The sequence below is a fragment of the Geotrypetes seraphini genome, chromosome 1, assembly GCF_902459505.1.
Source record: "Geotrypetes seraphini chromosome 1, aGeoSer1.1, whole genome shotgun sequence".
Lineage (NCBI taxonomy): Eukaryota > Metazoa > Chordata > Amphibia > Gymnophiona > Dermophiidae > Geotrypetes > Geotrypetes seraphini.
Genome location: NC_047084.1, coordinates 20,630,240 through 20,655,641, shown reverse-complemented (window position 1 = coordinate 20,655,641; position 25,402 = coordinate 20,630,240). Strand labels below are relative to the sequence as shown.

At 43.7% G+C, this 25,402-nt stretch overlaps 1 protein-coding gene across 10 annotated transcripts in view; it reads left to right on the top strand.

Annotated features, from left to right (window-relative positions):
- The window catches only part of MSH3 (mutS homolog 3), a 451,221-nt gene that overhangs the window by 141,152 nt on the left and 284,667 nt on the right, over window positions 1–25,402 (top strand). For all 10 annotated transcript variants that reach the window (XM_033925565.1, XM_033925391.1, XM_033925302.1 and 7 more), the window contains exon 10: window positions 20,544–20,658. In XM_033925565.1, coding sequence (XP_033781456.1) covers window positions 20,544–20,658 — 115 coding nt within the window. The remainder of the gene's footprint in view (window positions 1–20,543; window positions 20,659–25,402) is intronic.

Genomic DNA, 25,402 nt, shown 5'->3' with positions numbered 1-25,402 from the left:
TCCCAGGGAGGGGTGGTAGAGGCAAAATTAGTAGTGGAATTTAAGAGAGGATGAAATAAGTGCTGAGGATTTGTGGCTGTCAAAATGTAAAGGAAAAACCTGAGGTCAGGTGTGGCTTAAAACATTGCATTAGGATGCTTATTGGACAGTTACATGGATTTTATGGTCATATCTTCCATCATAGTCTGTATTTCTGTGGTTATATCTTACACTTTTTACCCTTTACACTGTAGAATCTTTTCTTTTTTTTGTTCTTTTTAAACTTATTTTTATTATGTGTTTGAAAGATTTAAAACTACATTTTACTGTTGAAAATTGTGATGCATTAATACCCTGTTGTCCCTCTTGCCCACCTTCATCCCCTTCTCAGAATAGACAACATCTAGATGAGATCGGAATCTTGCTGTGGAGGAGTAGCTTTTGATTAGAGCAGAAGGCTGTGAACTGGAAAGACCCTGGAAAGACCAGGGTTTCAATTCCACTAACATTCCTTATGGGCTTGGCAAGTCACTTTGCTTCAGGTACAAACTTAGATCATAAGCCCTCTAGGGATAGGAAATACGTTGTATCTACTGTATCGGAATATAACTCGCTTTGAGCAACTTCTGGAAAAGCATGAGCTAAATGCTAAAGTAAATAAACACACATCTGATAATATGAGTCATTGAATAGTAATAAAGAGAATGAGATGACATGCAGTATGTGTCAAGTGGCATGGCATAGCCAGGGTATAAGTCATTATTCAAGACTCCTTTGTATGGATTCCACACCTTCAAAAATATATTAATATAGCATGCTTATTAGCTGTGAGCTTGCTAAGATAATGGACACGCCTGTAATGGTATTCTAACAGTGTTGGGAGTGTTGTCCTCATCCATGCTTTAGCGATTTCACATCTGGCCAAATCTAAACATCTCATCATCAAAACCAAATACGCCATCACCACCATTAATTCAGCTTCCTCTGTTCCAGCAGGAGTAGATGCACCATAGCATCTTTAAAACTTAGCTGATGGAAGTCAAACATCATTCCCAATACTTCCTTACTACTATGCATGTCCTCTACACATGAAACATAGTTCCCACTTGTCCACATTCTCTCCAACACTCTTGGGACCGAGGTGCATAACGTGTTCAACTGCTCCATTATACCACTAGTACAGGAGCTTGTACCTGCTTTTTGTTAGGTTGGCTGAAACCAATATTTTGAAAATATTCTCAGAAATGAATCCCCATTTTCTTATTTAGGGAGAGATCTAGGCCCTTTTCCCATTCTAGCATATGTTTCAGTTTAGCATCTGCAGCACTTATCAGCAAAAATTAAAATGTTAGACACTATCCCCTTTATTCTTCCCTTTCCTTCACACAGCTTTTCAAAATCAGTTATTTCCTACTCCAAACCTTAAGGGCTATACAATGACATAGGGGTAAGTAATTCAAATAACTACTACTGCTGTGTGGAAAGTGATGAGGAAAAAGCGGATGTAATAAACAAATACTTCTGTTCTGTATTCATAGTATAAATGTCTGGAAAAGGACCACTATTGGCTGGCAAAGTTATAAATAAGAATGGAGTAGCTATCACACTGTTCATGAAAGAAAGTGTTTATGAACAACTTGAAAAACTGAAGGTGGAAAAAGCCATGGAACCAGATGGGATCTATCCCAGGATATCGAGGGAGCTTAGAGAGGTCCAGATGGGTTATCTTAAAGATTTGTTCAGTATATCCTTGGAGACAGGAGAGGTTCCATGGGACTGGCGAAGAACGGATGTGGTCTCTCTTCACAAAAGTGATTGCAGAGATGAAGCGGAAAATTACAGGCCAGTAAACCTCATTATCCCAGGACAAGCAGGCAGCATATTCTTAACGCATGGGTGACGTCACCGACGGAGCCCCGATACGGACATTTTTCACTAGAAAGTTCTAGTTGGCCGCACCGTGCATGCGCGAGTGCCTTGCCGCCCGACGGAGGAGTGTGTGGTCCCCAGTTTCTTCGTTTCCGAAGAAGACGCATGTGGTTTCAACGGCCGTTGAAAACATCCTTTTTGCCTTCCCGCTCGCGCTTTTTTCTCGTTTTTTCTCTTTTTCCCACTTCGGGTTCTCTTTTTTATTCGATTCAAAAATAAAAAATAAAAAATCTCTCGATTTTCTCTATTTTTTGAAACCGGCCCCAGCGGGGCCTGTTGTCACCATACAGGCCTCCGGTTTTGATTTTGCGGAGGCCGTGTTTCCCTTCATGCCCCCTCAACCGGGCTTTAAGAAGTGCCAGCGGTGTGCTCGCCCGATCTCCCTCACTGACCCACACAATTGGTGCCTACAGTGTTTGGGTCCAGAGCATCGGGCTGACACCTGCACCCGCTGTGCCACTCTTAAGAAACGCACCTTAAAAAATCGGCAGATCCAGCAGAACATCCTTTTCGGTACCGGATCTGCTATGGAACCTGCCGCGACGTCGACGGTACCGCAAAAGACGGCACCGACCACTTCGACGCCCGATCCTTCCTCGGGGTCGCTGGCACCAGGGAAGCCGGCTAAGAAGCCTTTCACCTCCCTTGAGCGCCCGCCTGCCACAGTGGCGACGCCGGTCCTCCCAGCCTCACGCCGACCCCGCAAACGCTCCGCCCCAATCTCGGTGAGTGCCTCGTCATCGGCCTCCTCATCGCCGGGGCGTGGAGCAGCACCTATGGAACCGAAAAAGAAAAAAGCGGTCCCGGTGCCACCCCTGGATGACCGCATCGTGGCCATACTCCATGACAAATTGCAGGAACAGCTGCAGCAACAACTCCAGCACCTGTTACCGACCCTCTTGGCACCACTTCTTTCGGTACCAGACTGGCCCGAGCCTCGCACCATCCCACCGGTGTCCACCCCCTCGGTGCCACTCAACACTTCCATGCCAGTCCTCTCGGCTCAACCACCCCGTTCTCATCCTGTGGTAATAATAATAATAATAACTTTATTTTTATATACCGCCAACTATCTTGCGACTTCTAGGCGGTTTACAATAAAGAGAAGTGGTTTACAATATAGAGAAACTGTAGTTACAATATAGATAAACTGTAGTTACAATAAAGAGAGACTGTACATACAGCGGATTAAAGGGTATAACATTGTACATCTGGTAGTTCCAACATTAATAAATATTAACAGCAGTTTGTGTGCCGTGCTGCTTACACATGATTAGAAATGTTCCTTAAATTGAATATAGTGTTCATGGTTGGTGATTGGGTTGGGGTTTATAATTTAATGATTTGGGTATGTTGTGGTATTATAAAGGGGGCTGATGTTCTGGTTCGTTATCTAAGTATTTCAAGAACAGGTATGTTTTTAGGTGTTTCCTAAATTCACCATAGTTGGTTGTATATGCAATTAGTTTTTCTAAGTCTTTGCCCCATGTGGCTGCTTGGTACGATAACAGTTGTTGATGGTATCTCTTATATTTACACCCTCTAGCCGGTGGGGAGACAAATTTCAGGTGTGTTTTTCTTTCATGTCTGTTGGTTGGGAATGAGAAGAGGTCTGTGATGTATTTAGGGGCTAGACCTTGAAACAGAGACATCCTAGCTTGAACTTTGTGCGTGCCTTCATCGGCAGCCAGTGTAGGAGTCTGTAGGAAGGGGTTATGTGGTCGTACTTCTTCAACCCAAAAATCATCCTGACCCGCTCTGAGGTCGATCCTCCTCGGGACCAGGAAGGGCACCGGTCTCCCCGGGACCCAGAACGGCACCGCTCTTCCCGGGACCGGGATCAGCACCGGTCTTCCTCTCCCGGTACCGTCTCCATGCGCTCTGGCAAGTCTCTTTCTAAGACCCGCCACACCGAGCCTTCCACCCCGACATCTCGGTGTGGGCACACTGATATCAGGGACCCGGACTTATGGGAAGAATCCCCACCCGGTACCGAGGAGGACGCATCATCCACAGACGAGGAACCCTCAGTGACCGATACCGCTTCCAAGCCTGAGCAATCCTCTTTCACCAAATTCCTCAGGGAGATGTCGGCGGCTCTTTCTATTCCTTTAGAGTCCGACTCCAAAAAGTCCCAGGCCTTTCTGGATGCCTTAGACTTTGAACAACCTCCCAAAGAGTTCCTCAAGTTACCCGTCCATGACATACTGCGGGAAACTTTTTATAAAAATTGGGAAAATCCACTCACTGTCCCCGGAGCTCCTCGTAAACTTGACAGCCTATACAGGGTCATCCCAATTCCGGGCTTTGACAAACCTCAATTGCCCCATGAGTCTCTCCTAGTTGAGTCTACATTAAAGAAAACTCAGGGCTCCAGTGTTTATGCCTCCACCCCTCCTGGCAGAGAAGGCAAAACGATGGATAAGTTTGGCAAACGCCTTTATCAAAATGCCATGCTAGCCAACAGGGCGAATAATTACACATTTCACTTCTCATTTTATATGAAGCATCTCGTACAACAACTATCCGCCCTACAAAAATACATACCTGAATGCAAAGTTCCAGTCTTTCAACAACAAATTTCCAGCCTCCTTCAACTGCGGAAATTCATGGTGCGCTCTATTTACGATTCATTTGAGCTGACCTCCCGAGCGTCCGCCATAGCTGTTGCCATGCGGCGTCTGGCCTGGTTGAGGGTATCTGATCTTGACATCAACCACCAAGACCGCCTAGCTAACGCACCCTGTCTTGGGGACAAACTTTTTGGGGAGTCCCTGGAATCAACCATCCAGAAGCTCTCAGCACATGAGACCAGATGGGACACTCTGGTTAAACCTAAAAAGAAGGCTCCACCTGCTCGTCCTTATAGACCACAATCCTCTTACCAGCGTAGGTTCTCGGCCAGGCCTCTCAACCCGCCCCAACAGCAGCCTCGCAGACCTCGTCAACCACAACACACTCAGGCTCGCTCTCAATCTCACCAACCTGCCAAGCCTCTTCCTCCGTCAAAACCATCTCAGCCCTTTTGACTCCTTTCTCCAGGGCATAGCCAGTCTTCCACCATCATTACCTCTTCCTCAGCCAATCGGAGGACGTCTCCAACTCTTCCTCAACCGTTGGGAGGTCATCACATCAGACCTGTGGGTCCTCAACATCATCCGCCACGGCTACTCTCTCAACTTCCAGACTCTCCCACCAGACAACCCTCCCATAGAGTCTGCGTCCCACTCCTCCCAGTCCCTTCTCCTCCTAAGGGAGATCCAATCCCTCCTTCTCCTCAATGCCATCGAAGAGGTTCCCACAGACCAAAGGGGCCAGGGATTCTACTCCCGCTACTTCCTGGTTCCCAAGAAGACAGGAGACCTTCGTCCCATCCTCGATCTCCGGGACCTCAACAAGTGTCTGGTCAAGGAAAAGTTCAGAATGCTCTCCCTGGCCACGCTTTATCCTCTTCTCTCTCCACAAGACTGGCTATGTTCCCTGGACCTCAAAGAGGCCTACACTCACATTCCAATCCATCTGAATTCACGTCGCTACCTCCGATTTCAGATACAGCACCGCCACTATCAGTACAAGGTGCTACCCTTTGGCCTCGCATCATCGCCCAGGGTGTTCACCAAGTGCCTTATTGTGGCGGCGGCCTTTCTCAGGTCTCACAACCTCCAGGTGTTCCCCTACTTGGACGATTGGTTGGTAAAAGCACCTACGTCTCCACTTGTGCTACAAGCCACTCAGTACACCATCTCCTTCCTCCATCTCCTGGGGTTCGAGATCAACTACCCCAAGTCGCATCTACTTCCCACACAGCGACTTCAGTTCATTGGAGCCGTTCTCGACACCACTCTGATGAGGGCGTTTCTCCCCTCCGACCGCCAATGAACTCTGCTCCACCTCTGCCGTCAGGTGCTCCTCCGTCACTCCATTCCAGCTCGGCAGATGATGGTCCTCCTGGGCCACATGGCCTCGACGGTCCATGTGCTTCCTCTGGCGCGACTCCACCTCAGGACACCTCAGTGGACTCTAGCCAACCAATGGTCACAGACCACGGATCCTCTTTCTCATCCCATCTCTGTGACATCGTCTCTTCAGCAATCTCTTCAATGGTGGTTGAACTCCTCCAATCTTTCCAGGGGTCTACTCTTTCATCTACTCCCTCACTCCATGATCATAACCACAGATGCCTCCCCCTATGCATGGGGAGCTCACCTGGGAGAACTTCGCACTCAGGGACTCTGGACCCCTCAGGAGCGTCAACATCACATCAATTTCCTGGAACTCAGGGCCATGTTCTATGCCCTCAAGGCCTTCCAGCACCTTCTCTACCCTCAGGTTCTTCTCCTGTGCACAGACAACCAAGTCGCCATGTACTACATAAACAAGCAAGGCGGCACCGGACCTCCCCTCCTCTGTCAGGAGGCCATCCGCATCTGGATCTGGGCCACGGACCGCAGTCTCTTTCTCAAGGCTGTCTATATCCAGGGCGAACAGAACTCCCTGGCCGACAATCTCAGCCGCATCCTTCAACCTCACGAGTGGACTCTGGATACTCCCACACTCCGCTCCATCTTTGCTCGGTGGGGCACTCCTCAGGTGGACCTCTTTGCAGCTCCTCACAACCATCAGCTGCCCCTTTTCTGTTCCAGACTCTTCTCTCCTCATCGTCTAGCCCCGGATGCATTCCTGCTCAACTGGACGGATCGGTTCCTCTATGCCTTTCCTCCTCTACCTCTGATGTTGCGGACGTTATTCAAACTCCGTAGGGACAAAGCCACCATGATTCTCATCGCCCCTTGATGGCCTCGCCAACACTGGTTCTCCCTCCTGCTCCAGCTCAGCTCCAGGGAGCCCATTCCTCTTCCTGTGTTTCTTACTCTACTTACACAACAGCATCAGTCTCTACTACATCCCAATCTGTCCTCGCTCCACCTGACAGCTTGGTTTCTCTCGGGCTGACCTCTCCAGAGAATCTATCTCAGCCTGTCCGTCGCATTCTGGATGCCTCCAGGAAACCGGCCACCCTCCAATGTTACCATCAGAAGTGGACACGGTTCTCCTCTTGGTGTCTGCTTCATCATCACGATCCCACCTCATTGGCGGTGGAAACCGTACTGGACTATTTGCTCTCTCTCTCCGACGCTGGCCTCAAGTCGACCTCCATCAGAGTCCACCTCAGTGCCATCACTGCGTTCCATGAGTCTATCCTCGGAAAATCTCTTACGGCTCATCCCCTGGTTTCCCGGTTCATGAGAGGCCTCTTCAATGTCAAACCACCTCTGAAGCCTCCTCCAGTCGTCTGGGACCTGAATGTGGTTTTATCAGCACTCATGAAACCTCCGTTTGAGCCTCTTGCCACAACTTCACTCAAATTTCTTACATGAAAGGTGCTTTTCCTCATTGCCATCACTTCTGCCAGGAGGGTTAGTGAGCTGCATGCACTGGTCGCCGACCCACCTTTCACTGTTTTTCACCATGACAAGGTGGTTCTGCGTACCCATCCTAAATTCCTTCCCAAGGTGGTCTCGGAATTTCACCTCAACCAGTCCATTGTGTTGCCTGTCTTTTTCCCTAAGCCCCATTCTCATTCTGGGGAACAGGCCTTGCACACGCTGGACTGTAAGCGTGCCCTTGCTTACTACCTTGACCGTACCAGGGCTCACCGCTCATCTCCTCAGCTCCTTTTGTCCTTCGACCCTAACCGTCTAGGTCGTCCTGTCTCCAAACGGACGCTTTCCAACTGGCTTGCTGCCTGCATTGCATTCTGTTATGCTCGGGCCGGTCTCTCACTGGAAGGTGCTGTCACGGCCCACAGGGTCAGAGCTATAGCTGCTTCTGTGGCTTTCCTCCATTCCACGCCCATCGAGGAAATCTGCAAGGCGGCCACTTGGTCCTCAGTTCACACATTCACTACTCACTACTGTCTGGATACCTTCTCCAGACGGGATGGGCACTTCGGCCAATCTGTGTTACACAATTTATTTTCCTAATGGCCAACCATCCCTCCTCCCTCTCTGTTAGCTTGGAGGTCACCCATGCGTTAAGAATATGCTGCCTGCTTGTCCTGGGATAAAGCACAGTTACTTACCGTAACAGGTGTTATCCAGGGACAGCAGGCAGATATTCTTACGACCCACCCTCCTCCCCGGGTTGGCTTCTTAGCTGGCTTATCTTAACTGGGGACCACACACTCCTCCGTCGGGCGGGAAGGCACTCGCGCATGCGCGGTGCGGCCAACTAGAACTTTCTAGTGAAAAATGTCCGTACCGGGGCTCCGTCGGTGACGTCACCCATGCGTTAAGAATATTTGCCTGCTGTCCCTGGATAACACCTGTTACGGTAAGTAACTGTGCTTTTTGGTTATTGGAAAAATAATGAAAACATTGCTGAAGGAAAGGGCAGTGAATTTCCTAGAAGATTACAAGATGTAAGTGCCTTATTGTGTTAATTGGTTACAAGATCTGAGGCAACAAGGTTTTACTAAAGGTAAATCATGCCAAATGAATCTGATAGAATTCTTTGACTAGGTAACTAGAGAATTGGATTGAGGAAATGTGCTAGATATAATTTACTTAGATTTCAGCAAAGCCTTTGACATGGTTCCTCATAGGAGATTCTTGTATAAACTTGATGGTCTGAAGTTAGGACCCAATGTGGTAACTGGATTAGAAACTGACAGACAGATGCCAGATGGTGGTGGTTAATAGAATTCATTCGGAGGGAGGAAAGGTGAGTAGTGGAGTGCCTCATGGATCAGTACTGGGGCCGATTCTGTTCAGTATGTTTGTGAGCGACATTGCTGAAGGGTTAGGAGGTTAGGTTTGCCTTTTTGTAAATGATACCAAGATTTGTAACAGAGTGGAGGGAGTAGAAAATATGAAAAAAGATCTGCAAAGTTGGAAGAATGGTCTAATATTTGGCAACTAAAATGAAATGCAAAGAAATGCACAGGAATGCATTTGGGGATTAAAAATTTGAGGGATCCATATGTGCTGGAAGGTTGGAGGTTGATATGCATGAATGGGAAGAGGGACCTTGGGGTGATAGTGTCTGAGGATCTGAAGGCAACAAAAAAGTGTGGCGAGACAGTGTCTGTAGCCAAAAGGATTCTAAGGTGTTTAGAGAGAGACATAACAAGCAGAAGAAAGGAGGTGCTGATGCCCCTGTACAAGTCATTGGTGAAACCCCACTTGGAGTATGTTCAGTTTTGGAAACCCTATCTGGCTAAGAATATAAGAAGGCTTGAAGAAATCCAGAGGAAGATGACAAAAATGGTGTTGGATTTGAGCTAAAAGACATATGAGAGGACTCTGGAAGACCTCAATATGTATACTCTAGAGGAGAGAAGGGATAGGTACAGATATTTAAATACCTGAAAAGTGTTAATATAGAACCAAATCTTTTCCAGAGAAGGAAAAATGGTAAAACTAGAAAGCATAAATTGAGGTTGTAGAGTGGTAGGCTTAGGAGTAATGTTAGGAAATTCTTTTTCATGGAGAGGGTGGTGGATGCCTGGAATGTCCTTCTGAACATAAGAATTGCCGCTGCTGGATCAGACCAATGGTCCAGCGTGTCCAGCAGTCTGCTCATGCGGCAGCCCTTAGGTCAAAGACCAGTGCCCTATTTGAGTATAGCCTTACCTGCGTACGTTCTGGTTCAACAGGAACTTATCTAACTATGGGTGAACTTATCTAACTCTGGGTGAAGAAGAACTTCCTTACATTTGTATGGAATCTATCCACTTTTAACTTTAGAGAGTGCCCTTTCGTTCTCTTCATCTTGGAGAGGGTGAACAATCTCTCTTTCTCTACTAAGTCAATTCTCTTCAATATCTTGAATGTTTCGATCATATCCCCTCTCAGTCTCCTCTTTTCAAGGGAGAAGAGGCCCAGTTTCTCTAGCCTCTCATTGTATGGCAACTCTCCAGTCCCTTAACCATTTTTGTCGCTCTTCTCTGAACTCTTTCGAGTAGTACTATGTCCTTTTTCATGTACGGCGACCAGTGTTGGACACAGTATTCCAGGTGAGGGCGCATCATGGCCCGGTACAGCTCTACTGTATTTGTGATTCCCTTCTTAATCATTCCTAGCATTCTGTTTGCCCTTTTCGCCACCACTGCGCATTACATGGACGGCTTCATTGACTTGTCTACAAGCACTCCCAAGTCTCTTTCCTGGGGGCTCTCTCCGAGTACAGCACCGCACATCCTGTATTCGTTCATATGATTTTTGTCACCGACATGCATCATCTTGCACTTATCTACGTTGAACCTCATTTGCCATTTTGCAGCCCATTCCTCGAGTGTGTTTATGTCTTGTTGTAGGTCTTTACAATCTTTCTGTGTCCTCACTACTCTGAATAGCTTTGTATCATCCGCAAATTTAATCACCTCACTCGTCATACCAATTTCCAGGTCGTTTATAAATATATTGAAAAGCATGGGCCCGAGCATCGAACTCTGAGGCACCCCACTCATGACATTTTTCCAGTTCGAGTATTGTCCATTTACCCCCACTCTCTGTTTCCTATCCGCCAACCACTTTTTAATCCATGTGAGTATATCACCCTCGATGCTATGGCTCACAATTTTTTGAAGTAGACGTTCATGCGGGACCTTGTCGAACGCCTTCTGAAAATCTAGATATACGATGTCGACCGGGTTACCCTTCTCTATCTGCCTGTTTACTCCCTCGAAGAAGTGCAGTAAGTTTGTCAAGCAAGATCTTCCTTTGCTGAAGCCGTGCTGGCTGGTCCTCATCAGATTGTGTTCGTCAAGGTGATCAGTGATGTAGTCCTTTATCTGCACCTCTACCATCTTTCCCGGTACCGAAGTCAGACTCTCTGGTCTGTATTTTCCCGGATCTCCCCTAGAACCTTTCTTGAAAATCGGCGTAACATTCGCCACTTTCCAGTTTTTCAGAATCTTTCCTAATTTGATCGACTGATTGGCTATTACTGTAGTTGAAGCAGTTCAGCTATAACCCCTTTCAGTTCCTTGATTACCCTCGGGTGGATGTCATCCGGTCCTGGGAATTTATCATTTTTAAGCCTATCAATCTGCCTACACACCTATTCTAGGCTGACCGTCGACCCTGTCAGATTCCCGCCTTTATTTCTTGTATATAGCCTGTCAGCTTCTGGTATATTGGATATATTCTTTTCGGTAAATACAGACACAAAAAATGTGTTTAGTTTGTCAGTGATGGCTTTGTCTTCCTTTAGTACTTCCTTTATTCCATGGTCATCTAATGGCCCCACTGCTTCCTTTACAGATCGTTTCCCCTTAATATATCGAAAGAACTGCTTAAAATTTTTTGCCTCCTTGGCTATTTTTTCCTCATAATCTCTTTTGGCCCCTCTTACCTTGCCTTATGGCACTTGCTTTGATGATGTTTGTGCTTTTTCCAGTTTTCGTCCGTTATTGTCTTTTTCCATTCCTTAAACGAATGGTGGAGATGAAAACGGTGACAGAATTCAAAAAAGTGTGCAATGAACACAGTGGATCTCTAATTAGAAAATGAATGGTGTAAATTGACTAGGGCTGATGCTGATATGATTTGTGGAAGTGAAGTTTTTTGAGGCCCTGAAGCCACTTTATTTTCTTTTTTATGTCTTTTTGCTTTTCTTGATGTGTGAATGCGCTGTGCGGAGTGATGTTCCTCTAAATATTGTATAGCTTATTGTAGGTCTGTAGTTAATTGCAGGGGGGTTCTTTATATTTATCTCTTTAGAGTATGAGTTTTGCTAATTTAGTAATTGAAATCACCCATTATTATACCGTTGCCCAGCTTGTCCTAATCTCTGAAAACATTTCTTCATCTGTCTGCTCATTTTGTCCCAGGGAACAGTAGTATAACCCTACCTTTAAATTCCTTCCCTTCCCACATGGAATTTCTATCCATATGGATTACACACTGCTATCTCATGCAGAATGTTTATTTTATGTGATTCAATTCCCTCTTTAACATATAGCTCAACCCCCCTTCCAACTTGGTCTACTCTATCCTTGTGATATAATTTGTACCCAGGTAATACAGTGTCCCATTGATTGTCCTCTTTCTACCAGGTCTCCAAGATGCCTAATATATCTACCTCATCATTCAGTGCAATATACTCTAACTCTCTTATTTTATTTTTTAGGCTTTTTGCATTTGTATACAGATACTTCAAATTGTGTTTTTTCCTTGTAACTGCAGGCTGCTGAGAAGACAGGGAAAATTTGAGTCTTTTACTCTGCCTTTCTCTTAAACTCTCCTGTTTGATGCACTTGCATGAGTTGAGTTTCCTCATGTTTTATATACTTACCAACACACACACAAAAAAAAAATCTGGAGGGAAGTTGATTTAGAATGTTTGTGTAGTTTTATTATAGTACTAGTCTTTAAGCCCATTACATTAATGGGTGCTAGAATAGATGTATGTGTCTGTCTTTCTTTCTTTCTTTCTTTCTGTCTCTCTCTCTCCTCGGCTGTCCACCACCACCCCTTGCCTGTCCCCCTGTCCAGCAGTAGCCCTTCTCCCTTCCTTTTACCTCCCCCATGTCCAGCAGCACCCCTTCCCTGCTCCCCCTGTCCAGCAGCAGCCCTTATCCCTTCATTTTACCTCCCCCCTGTCTAGCAGCACCTCTTCCCTGCTCCCCCTGTCCAGCAGTAGGCCTCCTTCCTGTTACCTCCCCCCCCCTGTCCAGCAGCACCTCTTCCTTGCTCCTCCTGTCCAGCAGTAGGCCTCCCTTCCTTTTACCTCCCTTCCTTTTATCTCCCCCCCCCCGTTCAGCAGCATCTCTTCCCTGCTCCCCCTGTCCAACAGCACCCCTTACCTGCTCCCCCTGTCCAGCATCTGGCTTCCTCTTCAAAGCAGCCTGCTGAGGTTCGCGGCTGGCTGTAGCGAACCTGGCAGGCCACTCTGCACATCGGTAGCACGTTCCCTCTGACAGCCTGCGAGGTTCGTTTCAGCCGGCTGCGAACTTCAGAAGGCTGCTTTGAAGAGGAGCAGCGGCGGTGGTTGGTGAATGAGGGCGGGAGGGGGGGTGTCGCTGGCGTGTTCCCTGCCTCCGTGTTTGAAAATGGAATTCGGCATGGACCCAGAGACCATGGTGTCAGGGATCATGCCGTCCTAAGTGTGCATGCGCACTTAGGGTTTTATTATAGAGGATAACACAGGGCTTGACAAATCCTGGTGCTAGATCTCCATGGCAACTAGCAATTATTATTAATTGGGATTTATTTACGATTCACTCAAAGCAGTTTACAATACACTGAATAGAAATCAGGTACTCTTTAAGTATTTTCCCTATGGCACCTGGAGCATTGGAGGATTAAGGGCCAGTATCTCTAATTTGCCAGTAAAATCCGTCTGGTCGATGTAGTGCTGTCAAATTGTCTGATTTCAAAATGGTGATTGATGTTGAAACAATTTTGCATACAAATGAGTTTCACGGAGATCCACCATAATCCCATTCGACACATGCGCAGAGCCAGCAGGGGAAGTCTATACAGCTGAGCAGCAGGGGAAGCTCCAAAGCAGCCTCCTGCCACTCAGCTGTTTGAGGCAGGAAAATTTTTCTTTCTTCTTTTAATGGGCACAGATGTGCGTGTATTACACTCACAAAATATCTGTCCCCATTTAAAAAAAAAAAAAAAAGTAATGCTGGGGCCCTCTCCCTCTTTTCAACGGCCCCTGAACAACAACACCAGGATGCACAGTTTTGAGGAGGAGGGCCTGCTGGTAGGAGGGAGTGGGCATTCTTCCTCCTGATCTTCTGAATAAGGTACATGGGTGGGAGTGGGGCCAGGTCAGGGACATGGGGGGTAAAGGTAGCCAAGGTAGGAGGAAGTGGGCATCTTTCATGCCAATTTTCCTGGGCAGGGGGGTCAGTGGTATGGGGAGGTCCAGGTAGCTGCCGAGGCAGGAGGGGCATGGGCATTTCTCTTGCTGATCTTCACCGGAGGATGGGGGGATCAGGGGTTTGGGGGATCTGGGTGGTTTCTGAGTCAGGAGGGAGTTGGTATTCATGAAGGGATGGAGTGTGTGTGGGGGGGGGGGGGTCTGGGTGGCCTGCTGCCTTTTCTTTTTTTTGTTCTTGTTTGGGGGCCATTGGGGGGGGGGTGAAGAGGGGGCACAGCATGACCACAACATGCATTTACATTTCTGCAGTTGCTATCCCACTAGGTTAAAGCAAGCTTTACTCATCAGTCAATTTTTACTCATCCTACATATCTGTTCTACTGACGCTGAGTATAAGAAACAAGCTAGCCAGTTGTCTTTATGGTTTCAACAGAGAGGTTATCCAGAATGGACAATAAAGCAGGCTTACCTACGAGCATGGTATGCCAATCCTGATCTTTTGTTACATCCTCAAGAGAAGCAGACCTCCGACAAACAAATCTGTGTGATTACATATTCGGATTGTGCTAAAGCGGAGGCTAATATCATAAAAAAACATTGGTGCATACTGGAAATGCACGAGGTGGTTTCTGCAGGCCCATGTCTAGCTTTCACTCATCCTAAAAACTTGGCAAATTATCTTACCACCTCTAACAGATGTATGGGTGAATGTGGGGTGTCGCCTTCAATATCCTTCTAGTCCTGTTTGGGCCTTATGTTGCCCTCCATCAGGCTGCATTAGCCAGTTAGTTCATGCATTATAATTTTGAGAAGTGTGTTTCTGTGCCTTACCATATTCATCAAACTATTTGTCAGGTGATATAGCAGCAGTGTTTGATTGACAGGACCACTGACATTTAAATTGTAAATGGCCACCCAGTCATTTTAAATTAAAGCCAGTGGGGTCAATATTCAGCTGAAGATGGTCAGCATTACGTGCTAGACCATGTCCGGGGCACCAGCATTGAATATCTGGTTTTACTTAGCCAGGTAACACTTAACTGGTTAAATAATATATTTAGAATTTAGCCAGGTAAGATAAATTGGCTAAAGATAAAACCACAAAAAACACAATCCTTTTTATCTGGTTAACCAATCTGGTTAAGTGCTGAATATTGGATAAGTGTGGTTTCCGCTCCTGGACCACCTGCAGAATAGCTGATTTCAGGTTGGGCATATCCAGCGGCATAATCCCAGTTAGTCCTGGACAAGCAATTTAAATGGCCAGGAGCCCCTAAAGACTGTGAAATTACTTTGAATATTGAGCCCAATGAGTTTTAACTTCTAGGTAATTTGTAGGCTTAATTAATATCTGCTGTCTCAAAACCAAATATCACCTACTCAAAGATTTAATTGTCCAATATTCTTATGATGTATTATGTTTAACTGAAACATGGCTTACTGAAGGGGAATAAGCTTATCTTTCTTACACCTTTCCCCCTGGATTCTCTTTTCTCTACAACCATCGCCGCCTTAAACGTGGAGGAGGGTTAGCAGTTATTTTTCGTGATTCGATAGCATTAGGCACTGAATATTCCCCAGCTAACTCTTCAATCGAATTCTTACAATTCACTATTCAGATTAGACCAAAGTTAGACGCGCTTCTCCTTTATTTACCCCCTTCAATTAATCGAAAAAATTTCACTCAACTACAATCACTTCTGTTTGATTTTGGTTCTTCCTCTACAAATCCTTTGATTCTTGGTGATTTTAATATTCATTTTGATGAACTTAGCAATATTTACACTAAAGAAATTTTTTCTTACATTAATCAGCTTGATTTATGTCCACTATTAACAGTCCCAGTGCATCAAGCAGGACATACAATTGATATAGTCTTAATTCCTTTTTCTGCAACTGGCAATTATCTGACAGGATCCTGCTTCCCAGTTCCTTGGTCAGATCATTACTTAGTCCCTATAACACACATAACTTCATCTAGCAAAGTGCATGTAATTCCTCATACCGTTAAGTATAGAGATTTTAACAATCTATCCTCAAACTCAATTACTTCAGCTTTTAAACTAAATCTTTCAGACCTAAAGGCCAGCTCTTTGGACAATCTCCTATCCCAATGGAATTTATCCACAAAGCTTCTATTAGATGAATTAGCACCGACTTAAATAAGATTCATTTCAGCACGAAAACAATCGAATCCCCAGATTACGGTAGAACTTGTCCTTATTAAAAAAAACAGCTTCGATCTTTAGAACGTAGGTGGAGAAAGGATAAGACCTAGATCATCCTTGAAAAATATAAAGAGCATTCTAATTTGTATAAAGTAAAAATAAATCAGGCAAAAATGAAATACTACTCAGGCCTAATTTTGAAAGCTAAAAACATCTCTGCGCTTTACTCTATTTTAAAATCAGTTATCAAAAAACAAAATCAAATAATACCCTCCCCACTGCCCAGGAACTTGCAACCTATTTTATAGACAAGTGATAATATCAGGAAAAATCTCACTATGAATCTGCATTCCATACTAGATCAGGACCAAACCAATCCAAGATTATCATTATCTTCAAAATGCTCACAATTTAAGAACATAAGAAGTTGCCTCCGCTGAGGCAGACCATAGGTCCATCCTGCTCAGCGGTCCGCACCCGCGGCAGCCCATCAGGCCCATTGCCTGAGCAATGGTCTATACCGGGGGTCGGCAACCTGCGGCTCCAGAGCCGCATGCGGCTCTTTTCCACCTTTGCTGCGGCTCCGGTAGTGTGTCACGCAGGCACTTACAAGTCCGGCGTCGCGGCGGGAAATAGCCATGCTGAGCAGTGAGCTCAGCACACACAGATGAAAGCCTTGCTTGCTGATTGGTCCGGCGGCCCCGCCCCGCCGTGCCGCCGGACCAATCAGCAAGCAAGGCTTTCATCTGTGTAGTGCTGAGCTCACTGCTCAGCATGGCTATTTCCTCCGCGACGCTGGACTTGTAAGGTGCCTGAAAAAGAAATCATCCTGGCCGGGGTCGGTGTCATGCTCCGGAGATCTACAGCCTTCCTATCTCCCTCTCCCTTCTACCTGCTTCAGGCCACATCCCCTGCTCCGCGGCTCTCTTCGGCAACTCAGCAGCAGCTTCTGACGTCGGGGCCTACCCTCTGCGAGTCCCGCTTGTTTCAACTTCCTTTTTCCACAAAGGCGGGACTCGTAGAGGGAAGGCCTCGATGTCGGCAGCTTGTCTTGATCACCGCTGCTGACGAGTTGCTGAAGAGAGCCGCGGAGCAGGGGGGTGTTGCCAGGTGCAGGTAGAAGGGAGAGGGCCAGATGCAGGACTCGTGGGTGAGGGAGCAGAAGAGAGAGAGAAAGAGAGAGGGGAGGGAAACAAAAGGAAATATTTCATACTGGGCTGGGCCGGAGTGGAGGGAGGGTGGAAAGATTCTGGCTACTGGGTGCAGTAACAAAGGAAAAGGGGGGAAAGCTGAAAATGGAGATAGTGACACAAAGAAGAGAAAGGGTAAGCAGGACCTACTGAATAAGGATAGAGATACAGAGGGGACATGAAGAGGAGGTGAAATAGAGACATAGAAGTAATGCTGAAAAAGTGTTTGGGGGGAGATAAAGACATTGAAAGGGCAAATGGTGAACATGGCGTAAAGATAAGGACAGAGACAAATGAAGATTCTGAAAAAGTGGTGAGATAGGGATATAGGTGAGATGGACACAAAGAAGGGTGATGCTGGAAAATAGGTGGAATGGTAATTCTGACAGACACAGAAGGGAAATGCTGGATCAAGGAGAGACATGGAAAGACAAGGACAGAGACTGTGAAGATTCTGAAAAAGTGGTGAGATAGGGATATAGTGAGATGGACACAAAGAAGAGTGATGCTGGAAAATAGGTGGAATGGTAATTCTGACAGACACAGAAGGGAAATGCTGGATCAAGGAGAGATGGGGCTCAGGCTGGATGGAATGAGGAGAAATGCCTTGTTGGCCCGGAACTTCCTCTCCTACGTCAGAATTGACGTCAGGGAGCGGAATGCTGGTCAGCGCAACACTTCTGCAGGGAAAGCTTGGGACGGCGGTGGTTTGGGGGCTGTTCCCCGATTGCGGTGGCAACAAACCGAGTGGCTTGGGGGACGGCACGGAGACAGAAAGAAGGGGGAACAGGGAGACAGAAAGAAAAAGTTGGGGGAGAGAATGAGGTCTGGAGGAGAGGAAACATACAGGAGGCTGAAAGAAAGGAAGAAAGATTGGATGCACAGTCAGAAGAAGAAAGTGCAACCAGAGACTCATAGAAATCACCAAATAGCAAAGGTAGGAAAAATGATTTTATTTTCAATTTAGTGATCCTGTATATAGCATTAAGATAAGAAACAATATATGCAGTGTTAGATTTGTTTTATAATGGTTTTGCGGCTCCAAGTTTTTTTTTCTTTTCGAAAACGGGTCCAAGTGGCTCTTTATGTCTTAAAGGTTGCAGACCCCTGGTCTATACCTATCTATACCCCCCAATCCCTTTTTCTTCTAGGAATCTATCCAAACCTTCTTTGAAACCATTTAATGTTTTCTTGTCTACAACAGCCTCTGGAAGCGCGTTCCATGTATCCACCACCCTCTGAGTGAAAAAGAACTTCCTAGCGTTTGTTCTAAACCTGTCCCCTTTCAATTTCTCCGAGTGCCCCCTTGTACTTGTGGCGCCCCAAATCTTATGGAGATTGAATCCCTTATAAAAACCATTAATACCAAGGGCTCTCAAGCTGATTCAATTCCCCCTTTCATTCTTAAGTGCTATTTTGCAATTTTCGGTCCTTTCATCCTTACGTTAATTAATGAAAGTCTTCAAAAAAGTGTAATGCCCAAAGCATGGAAGGAAACAATTATTCGGCCCATTATCAAGGATCAAAAAATTAGTTCTGAGGAAAAATCCAATTATAGGCCACTTCTATACTTTTTGGATCATCATACATCTGTCCTTTTGATTTCTATTGATCTCTCATCGGCGTTTGACACAATTGATCATAACCTTCTTATAGACAGATTACAGTCGATAAGCATTACAGATCAGATTCTTCTTTGGTTTAAATCTTACTTTGAAAATCGTTCCTCAATTGTGTCTTTCAACAATACAACTTCCAAAAGTTTTTCATTAACATACGGTATTCCACAAGGGTCCATTCTTTCACCACTTTTGTTTAATATTTTTCTTGCACCGCTTATGACCCTCTGCCAAGCCATTGGCTTTACTGTATTCGCTTACGCAGATGATATTCAGCTCTTACATCCACTTGATCCTACTAACTCTCTTGAAACAATAGCAATCAATAGGAAACTTGAGAAGATTCACCAGTGGCTCCATGCTAACAGATTAGCCCTTAATGTTAATAAATCAAACGTCATGTTCTTTCCCTGGAAAGACAGTTCTAAATTTATTTTTCCAATCTCTATTAAGGGTACCACTTTACAGTTGATAAGTAACATCAAGATTTTAGGGGTTATCTTCGATGATAAGCTAACCTATCATAATCACATTAGTAATATTGCTAAATCCACCTTTTACAGACTTCGTCAAATCCGTTCAGTATCTAAATTTCTGTGTCCAAAATCTCAACATTCTGATTCACTCTTTGGTTATTTCAAAAATCGATTATTGCAATGCCCTACTCAAGGGAATAGCCCAAAATGAAATTAGACGTTTACAGATCATTCAAAATGTTTCAATTAAACTTATATGAGGTCTAATGATCAACATTTATTAGTTATTCCCTCACTTAAAATTATTAATACACGGCGGCATTCTATTTTTTCTGTTACGGTGCCTCAAACATGGAACACCCTTCCCATTTACTTAAGAGAAGAAAACAATTTAGATAAATTTAAGAGCAAACTAAAAAGCTTTCTTTTCAAGGATGCTTTTGATACTTAAAAAGCTTGACTAAGAGTTTCATTTCATTTCCATAACCTTGTTAAGGTTCATTGTTTATTCCCTCCCTATTGTTTTTTACCATAATTGTCTACTTTTCTATCAGCAATTTGTATTTATCTACCCATCCTTTCCTCTCGTTTTTACATGTTTGTAATATTAGTCTTTAACACGTTACGTATGTTTAGTTTTTGCTTGTTTTGCTGCCCCCTTAATTGTATGTAATTTTAATGATATGTTCATCGCTTAGAAATTTGAATAAGCGATTAATCAAATATACAATAAACTTGAAACTTTAGCACACCACTGTGACAACAAGTTGATGGAAAATCCAGGGCTCTACTTTTGGTACTGATGAAACATTTCCCTTTGTTTCTTTTACTCAAGAAACCTGTATTGCAGCACAATGTATTTACCATTCTGATCACTAAGGGCTCCTTTTACTAAGCTGCGTTAGGGCTTTAATGCACGGAATAGTGCGCGCTACAATGCCGCATGTGCTAGACGCTAGCACTAGCATTGAGCTGGCATTAGTTCTAGCCGCGTAGCATGGGGTTAGCACGCACTAATCTGCATGCGCCAAAAACACTAGTGCACCTTAGTAAAAGGAGCTCTCTGTTAGCTCCATTGTATCCAAATCCAGGTCTCTTCCAGATGGCGGAGTCTGCCATCCTTAATCTGTAAAACTCTGTATCATCTGTAGAGAACCCTACAGCATAGTGTTTTGTATAACTTAATCACAGGGCAGCATCACGTTGATTGGTAAACTACCATGCAATTTTTGTTAGACAAACAGGAATATGGAAACAATCGGGAGAGTAATTCAACCTAAAATTTGCAGCTAGAAATTGTTAAATATGTTTTGTTTTCATTAAAGATGTCGCATATTCTTGTAGGTTCTCTGAGGTTGTCAGAAATCTTACATTGGGAGAAACCTGTGATTTGCAGCCTGGCAGTAGTGATTAGATACCTCAAAGAATTTCATTTGGAGAGGATACTCTACAGCCCCAGGTGAGCTTCTTTATGCAAACAATCTCACAGAGCCTATTAAAACAAGGTCACGTGCTATGTCATTGACTGTCTGGCAGCATCCCCTTTAGCAAGGAAAAAAAATAAACAGAACAAGCATCTTCTGCAAACAGAATGCAGAAATGCACCTGCTGCTGTTGTAAATTCCATCTCTAGCCATGTGATATGGCTGGAGTTGAGAGAGACTGCCAGCGCATACATCTATTTGCTGATGTTCATTGAAAAGCTTTGCTAACGTGATGAATGGTGTTAGTGCCAAATTGGCATGTGCCTTTAACCATTGTAATTAAGTAGGAGCTGCAGATGGAGATAGATGAAGGAGAAAACTAGATTTTACTTTTATTATCCACTGCAGATTATTTTTTTGTTGTAATGATGCAGATAGATGAATGTCCTTTTTCGTAATTAGCTTGACAAATATGTTTCTTTCCAGTGGGGCATGTCTGCTTCTCACTGGAAGCAAAACCTGGCTCTCGACAAAACCCTTGTGTGACATTTTCATTAACAAAATCTGTGGATCATTGCCTAAGACATGGGTGACATGAGCTTTGGGATATACAGGTAGATAGGAGATTTTGTAATCCACCATAGCAGATAATGAAAAAGATACATCTGGTTAAAGTCTATTACTATGCAAATGATTAACATAAAGGTACAAAATACCCATTCATTAATTGCCTGAGATAACTGCTTGTGTTCCTTGGTGTATTCAGATGTCAGAATATCTGAAAATTAAATAGAACCAAAAGTGTGGAATGAGCATTAACCTTTATGCAGAGAATACCTCTTCATGTATCAAACTACTGGAGATTATCTACAATCAAGGCTACTGATTTCCTTCATTGCCATGGCAAAAGCTGCTGAGAGTGGCTGTATCTGAGAAACTATCAGTTTGTCACCCAGTGTCCCCTAGTCCTACTTAATTCTGTCTGCTCGGGGATTTCTTTGTGCCCCCCCCCCACCCCAGCTGGCTAGCACTATCCCCATACTAAGTCAACATCATTGATTTAATCTTAATATTTATAACCAGATGAAGGTTCCATTTTTTGAAAAATTGCTTTTCAGATTAGTTTTACAGTAGATAAATAATTATGAAATTATTGCAAGGTGAACTATCTCCAGTCATATTGCACAATTTTTCTGATGTATTTTATTGAAAGGAGAAAAATAATCATGACCTTAATAACAATTGAAATAGTTTTATTTAACCAAAACATCAACAATAGCATATGTATTCTTGTATTTGCTTAAACATCCATATTAACTGATGTGATTAAACAAAGACTATCAGCCAGGTTCACACATGTAAAACTTAAAATATTGCCTTCTGTAGCTCACTCATCTTCATCATCTTGTTTTTCATAATCTGGAAAAGAAAAACAATCTTTCCTGCTTTATCAGGTCTGAAACGATTTCTCAATTTGGAATGAAGGAAGATAATATTCTTTTAATGAAAGCAGAAGAAGCTACTGCTGGTAAAATTGAAATCATTACTTCAACAGTCTCTAAATCCAAGTGCTTAATAAGTAACCTCCACCAGTTCACTGATATGACTTTTAAAAAACATCATTGGCAAACATATATTTCTTGAATGGTTCCCCTTAACTCTGAAGTTTATTATAGTTGGCATTACAGATGGATGATTCTTGTATACCCGTGTCATAGCTAGCTCCTCTTCTTCAGCACTTAAAGTTTGACCCCCCCCCCCCCTGCATCAGATATTGATAATATCTGTAAGAAAATGAGCTGGAGACAGTGCTTGTCATATTCATTTTTTTAATGCTTGTAATTTAATTCTCTCATTGTACAGTTCTATTTTTAAGTGCTCACTCAGTTCCTTCCAAATTTCAACAGCATCAGCAATAAAACAGTGTTTTTTTCTGTTTTTTCTTTAAAGTTTCAGAAATGGATTTCAGAATTCTCAGCATATTGTCAGCATTTCTCTTAGTCCAATGTTGTATCTCTTAATAACAAGGAAGCTATTACTACTCAAATACTTTCACATTTAAAAGTACAAATCATATAATTATTATAGGTTAATATTAGAATAAAAAAATTTCTAATGTTACAAATATGAATATATACAAACTACCCCATTCCACTCAAAAAAACACACTCCAAAGAAAACAGAGAATAAAGTGGAAGCAAATAATCAACTTTCTGTCAATGCAAAGGGTTTACACAGATCTAAGCCAACCAATGTGAGAGGTTACAAAGGAAAAAGCCTCAGAGCCCCCCCTCCACAAACACCGTAATGAGCGAATAAGTGGGAAAATATTTCAGGGATAAAACTCGTCATAGGCATTGGGAGATGTTGTAAGCCTTAGGCAATGCAGGAAAACAAGAGAAAATTACTTCAAGCGCTTTCAGATGCTAATTACTTCATTTAAATTAATCATGAATAGAAAAAAAATGAACTGGTACTTATCCCACATGAAGGTAGGTATGTAGAGCAAGTATCACATCAATGCGATGCCCAGCATTTCGCCGGAAACGGCTGCTTCAAGATGTGCTGACTCCTATGAAGAATGCACTTATGTTTCACTCATTACGGTGTTTGTGGGAGGGGCTCTGAGGCTTTTTCCTTTGTAACCTCTCACATTGGTTGGCTTAGATGTAGGTAAAACGTTTTCATTGACAGAAAGTTGATTATTTGCTTCCACTTTATTCTGTTTTTTTGGAGTGTGTTTTTTTGAGTAGAAGGGGGTAGTTTGTGTATTATATGATCTTTCCACACTTGTGTTTGGTGATCTAACAAATATGAGTATAAACACTTCACCTCACATCACATTTAGTGCCAATAAACCCCCACCCCTCTCTTCACTTTCCCATGCAAGTCTCTATTCACAGTCTACCAACACCTATGTGGTTTTTTTTTGGATGGTTTTTAAGTAGCTGTCTCGCTCCTTAAGTTGATATTCTATGTTGACCATGACCCACTTTCTCGAGTCCACTGCTGAATATTAAATTCTCGCTGCACGGCAGTCTTTTGTTTTTGCTTCGGTGAGCCACTTCATGCCGAGCACTTAAACAAATTGTGCCACATTGAAATCCTTCCAAGCTGCAACATTTCACTTCCGGCTGGACTTAATCCCAATCCCAATCTCCAATCATCCAGTTTCCCATAGAATCTTTCTAGTCTCTATATTAAACAGAAGTTCTCAAAAACTGAATGAAAAAAACAGAAATGAACAATGAAAAGGAGACTTATCTTTGATTTGATAATTGTTATTTAAAAATACCATCATGGAAACTCAGACCAGATGTATTTCATATATTAACAAATGTAGAAAGAAGAGAAAACGAGAACCGGCATTGTTAAAAGATGAAGTGAAAGAGGATATTAGAGCAAACAAAATCCTTTAAAGAATGGAAAAAAGATCCAAATGAAGAAAATAAGAAGAAACATGAGCATTGGCAAGTTAGATGCAAAGCATTGATAAAGCTAAAAAAGAATATGAAAAGAAACTTGCCAAAGAGGCAAAAACTCATAGTAACAATTTTTTAGGTACATCAGAAGCAGAAAACCTGAGGGAATCCATGGGATGGTTTGATAATCAAGGAGTAAAAGGGGCACTTATGAAGAATAAGACCATTGAGAAGAGTCTGAATGAATTCTTTGCTTTGGTCTTTATGGAAGAAGATGTAAGAGATCAGAACCAGAAATGGTTTTCAAGAGTGAAGGAACTGAAAGAAATCTCAGTGAACCTGGAAGACTTACTAAGCCAAATTGAGAAGTTAAAGAGTGATAAATCACATGGACTGGATGGTATACATACATTCTAGGGTACTGAAAAAACTCAGATATGAAATTGAAGATCTGTTTCTAGTGATCTGTAAACTATCGTTAAAATTGTCTGTAGTACCTGAATGTTGGAGGGTGGCCAATGTTACACTGATTTTTAAAAAGGGTTCTGGGGAGATCTGGGAAATTACAGACTGGTAAGTCTAACTTCAATGCCACACAAAATAGTGGAAACAATTATAAAAATAAAATTGTGGAACATGTAGATAAACATGATTTAATGGGACAGAATCATCATGGGTTCAGCCAAGGGAGATCTTGCCTCATCAATTTGCTTGACCTCTTTGAAGGTGTGAATAAACGTGTGGATAAAGGTGAGCTGGTTGATGTAGTGCAGGGGTGCCCAAATGGTCGATCGCAATCGACCAGTAGATCACAAAGGCAAATCGAGTCGATCGTGTTGCCTTTGCGATCTTGTTTTTCCTGCCTCCCGAGCCAGGCTAGACGCGTACAAGCGCTGGACCCACAAGCCTTCACCTCCAATGTCAATTCTGACATAGGAGAGGAAGTTCTGGGCCAGCCAATTGCTGCCTGGCTGGCCTGGAACTTCCTCTCCGACATCAGATTTGATGTGGGGGGGGAAGGATTGTGGTCCTAGTGTTTGTACACACCAGGCTTGGCTCGGGGAAGCAATCAGTGTGGTGGCTTGGGGGGGTCAGGGAGAGAGAACGAATCGGGGAAGTGGAGAAATTGGCGCAATGGCTTGGAGGGCAGGGGGAGAGAGAAAGACAGAAATAAAGAGGTGGGCAGGGGGAGAGAGAGAAAGAAAAGGGGAGGGGGCAGAAAGAAAAAAATATTGGATTTACAGAAGAAGGCAGTGTAACCAGAGACTCATGAAATCACCAGACAAAAAGGTAGGAAAAATGATTTTATTTTCAATTTAGTGATCAAAATGTGTCCATTTTGAGAATTTATATCTGC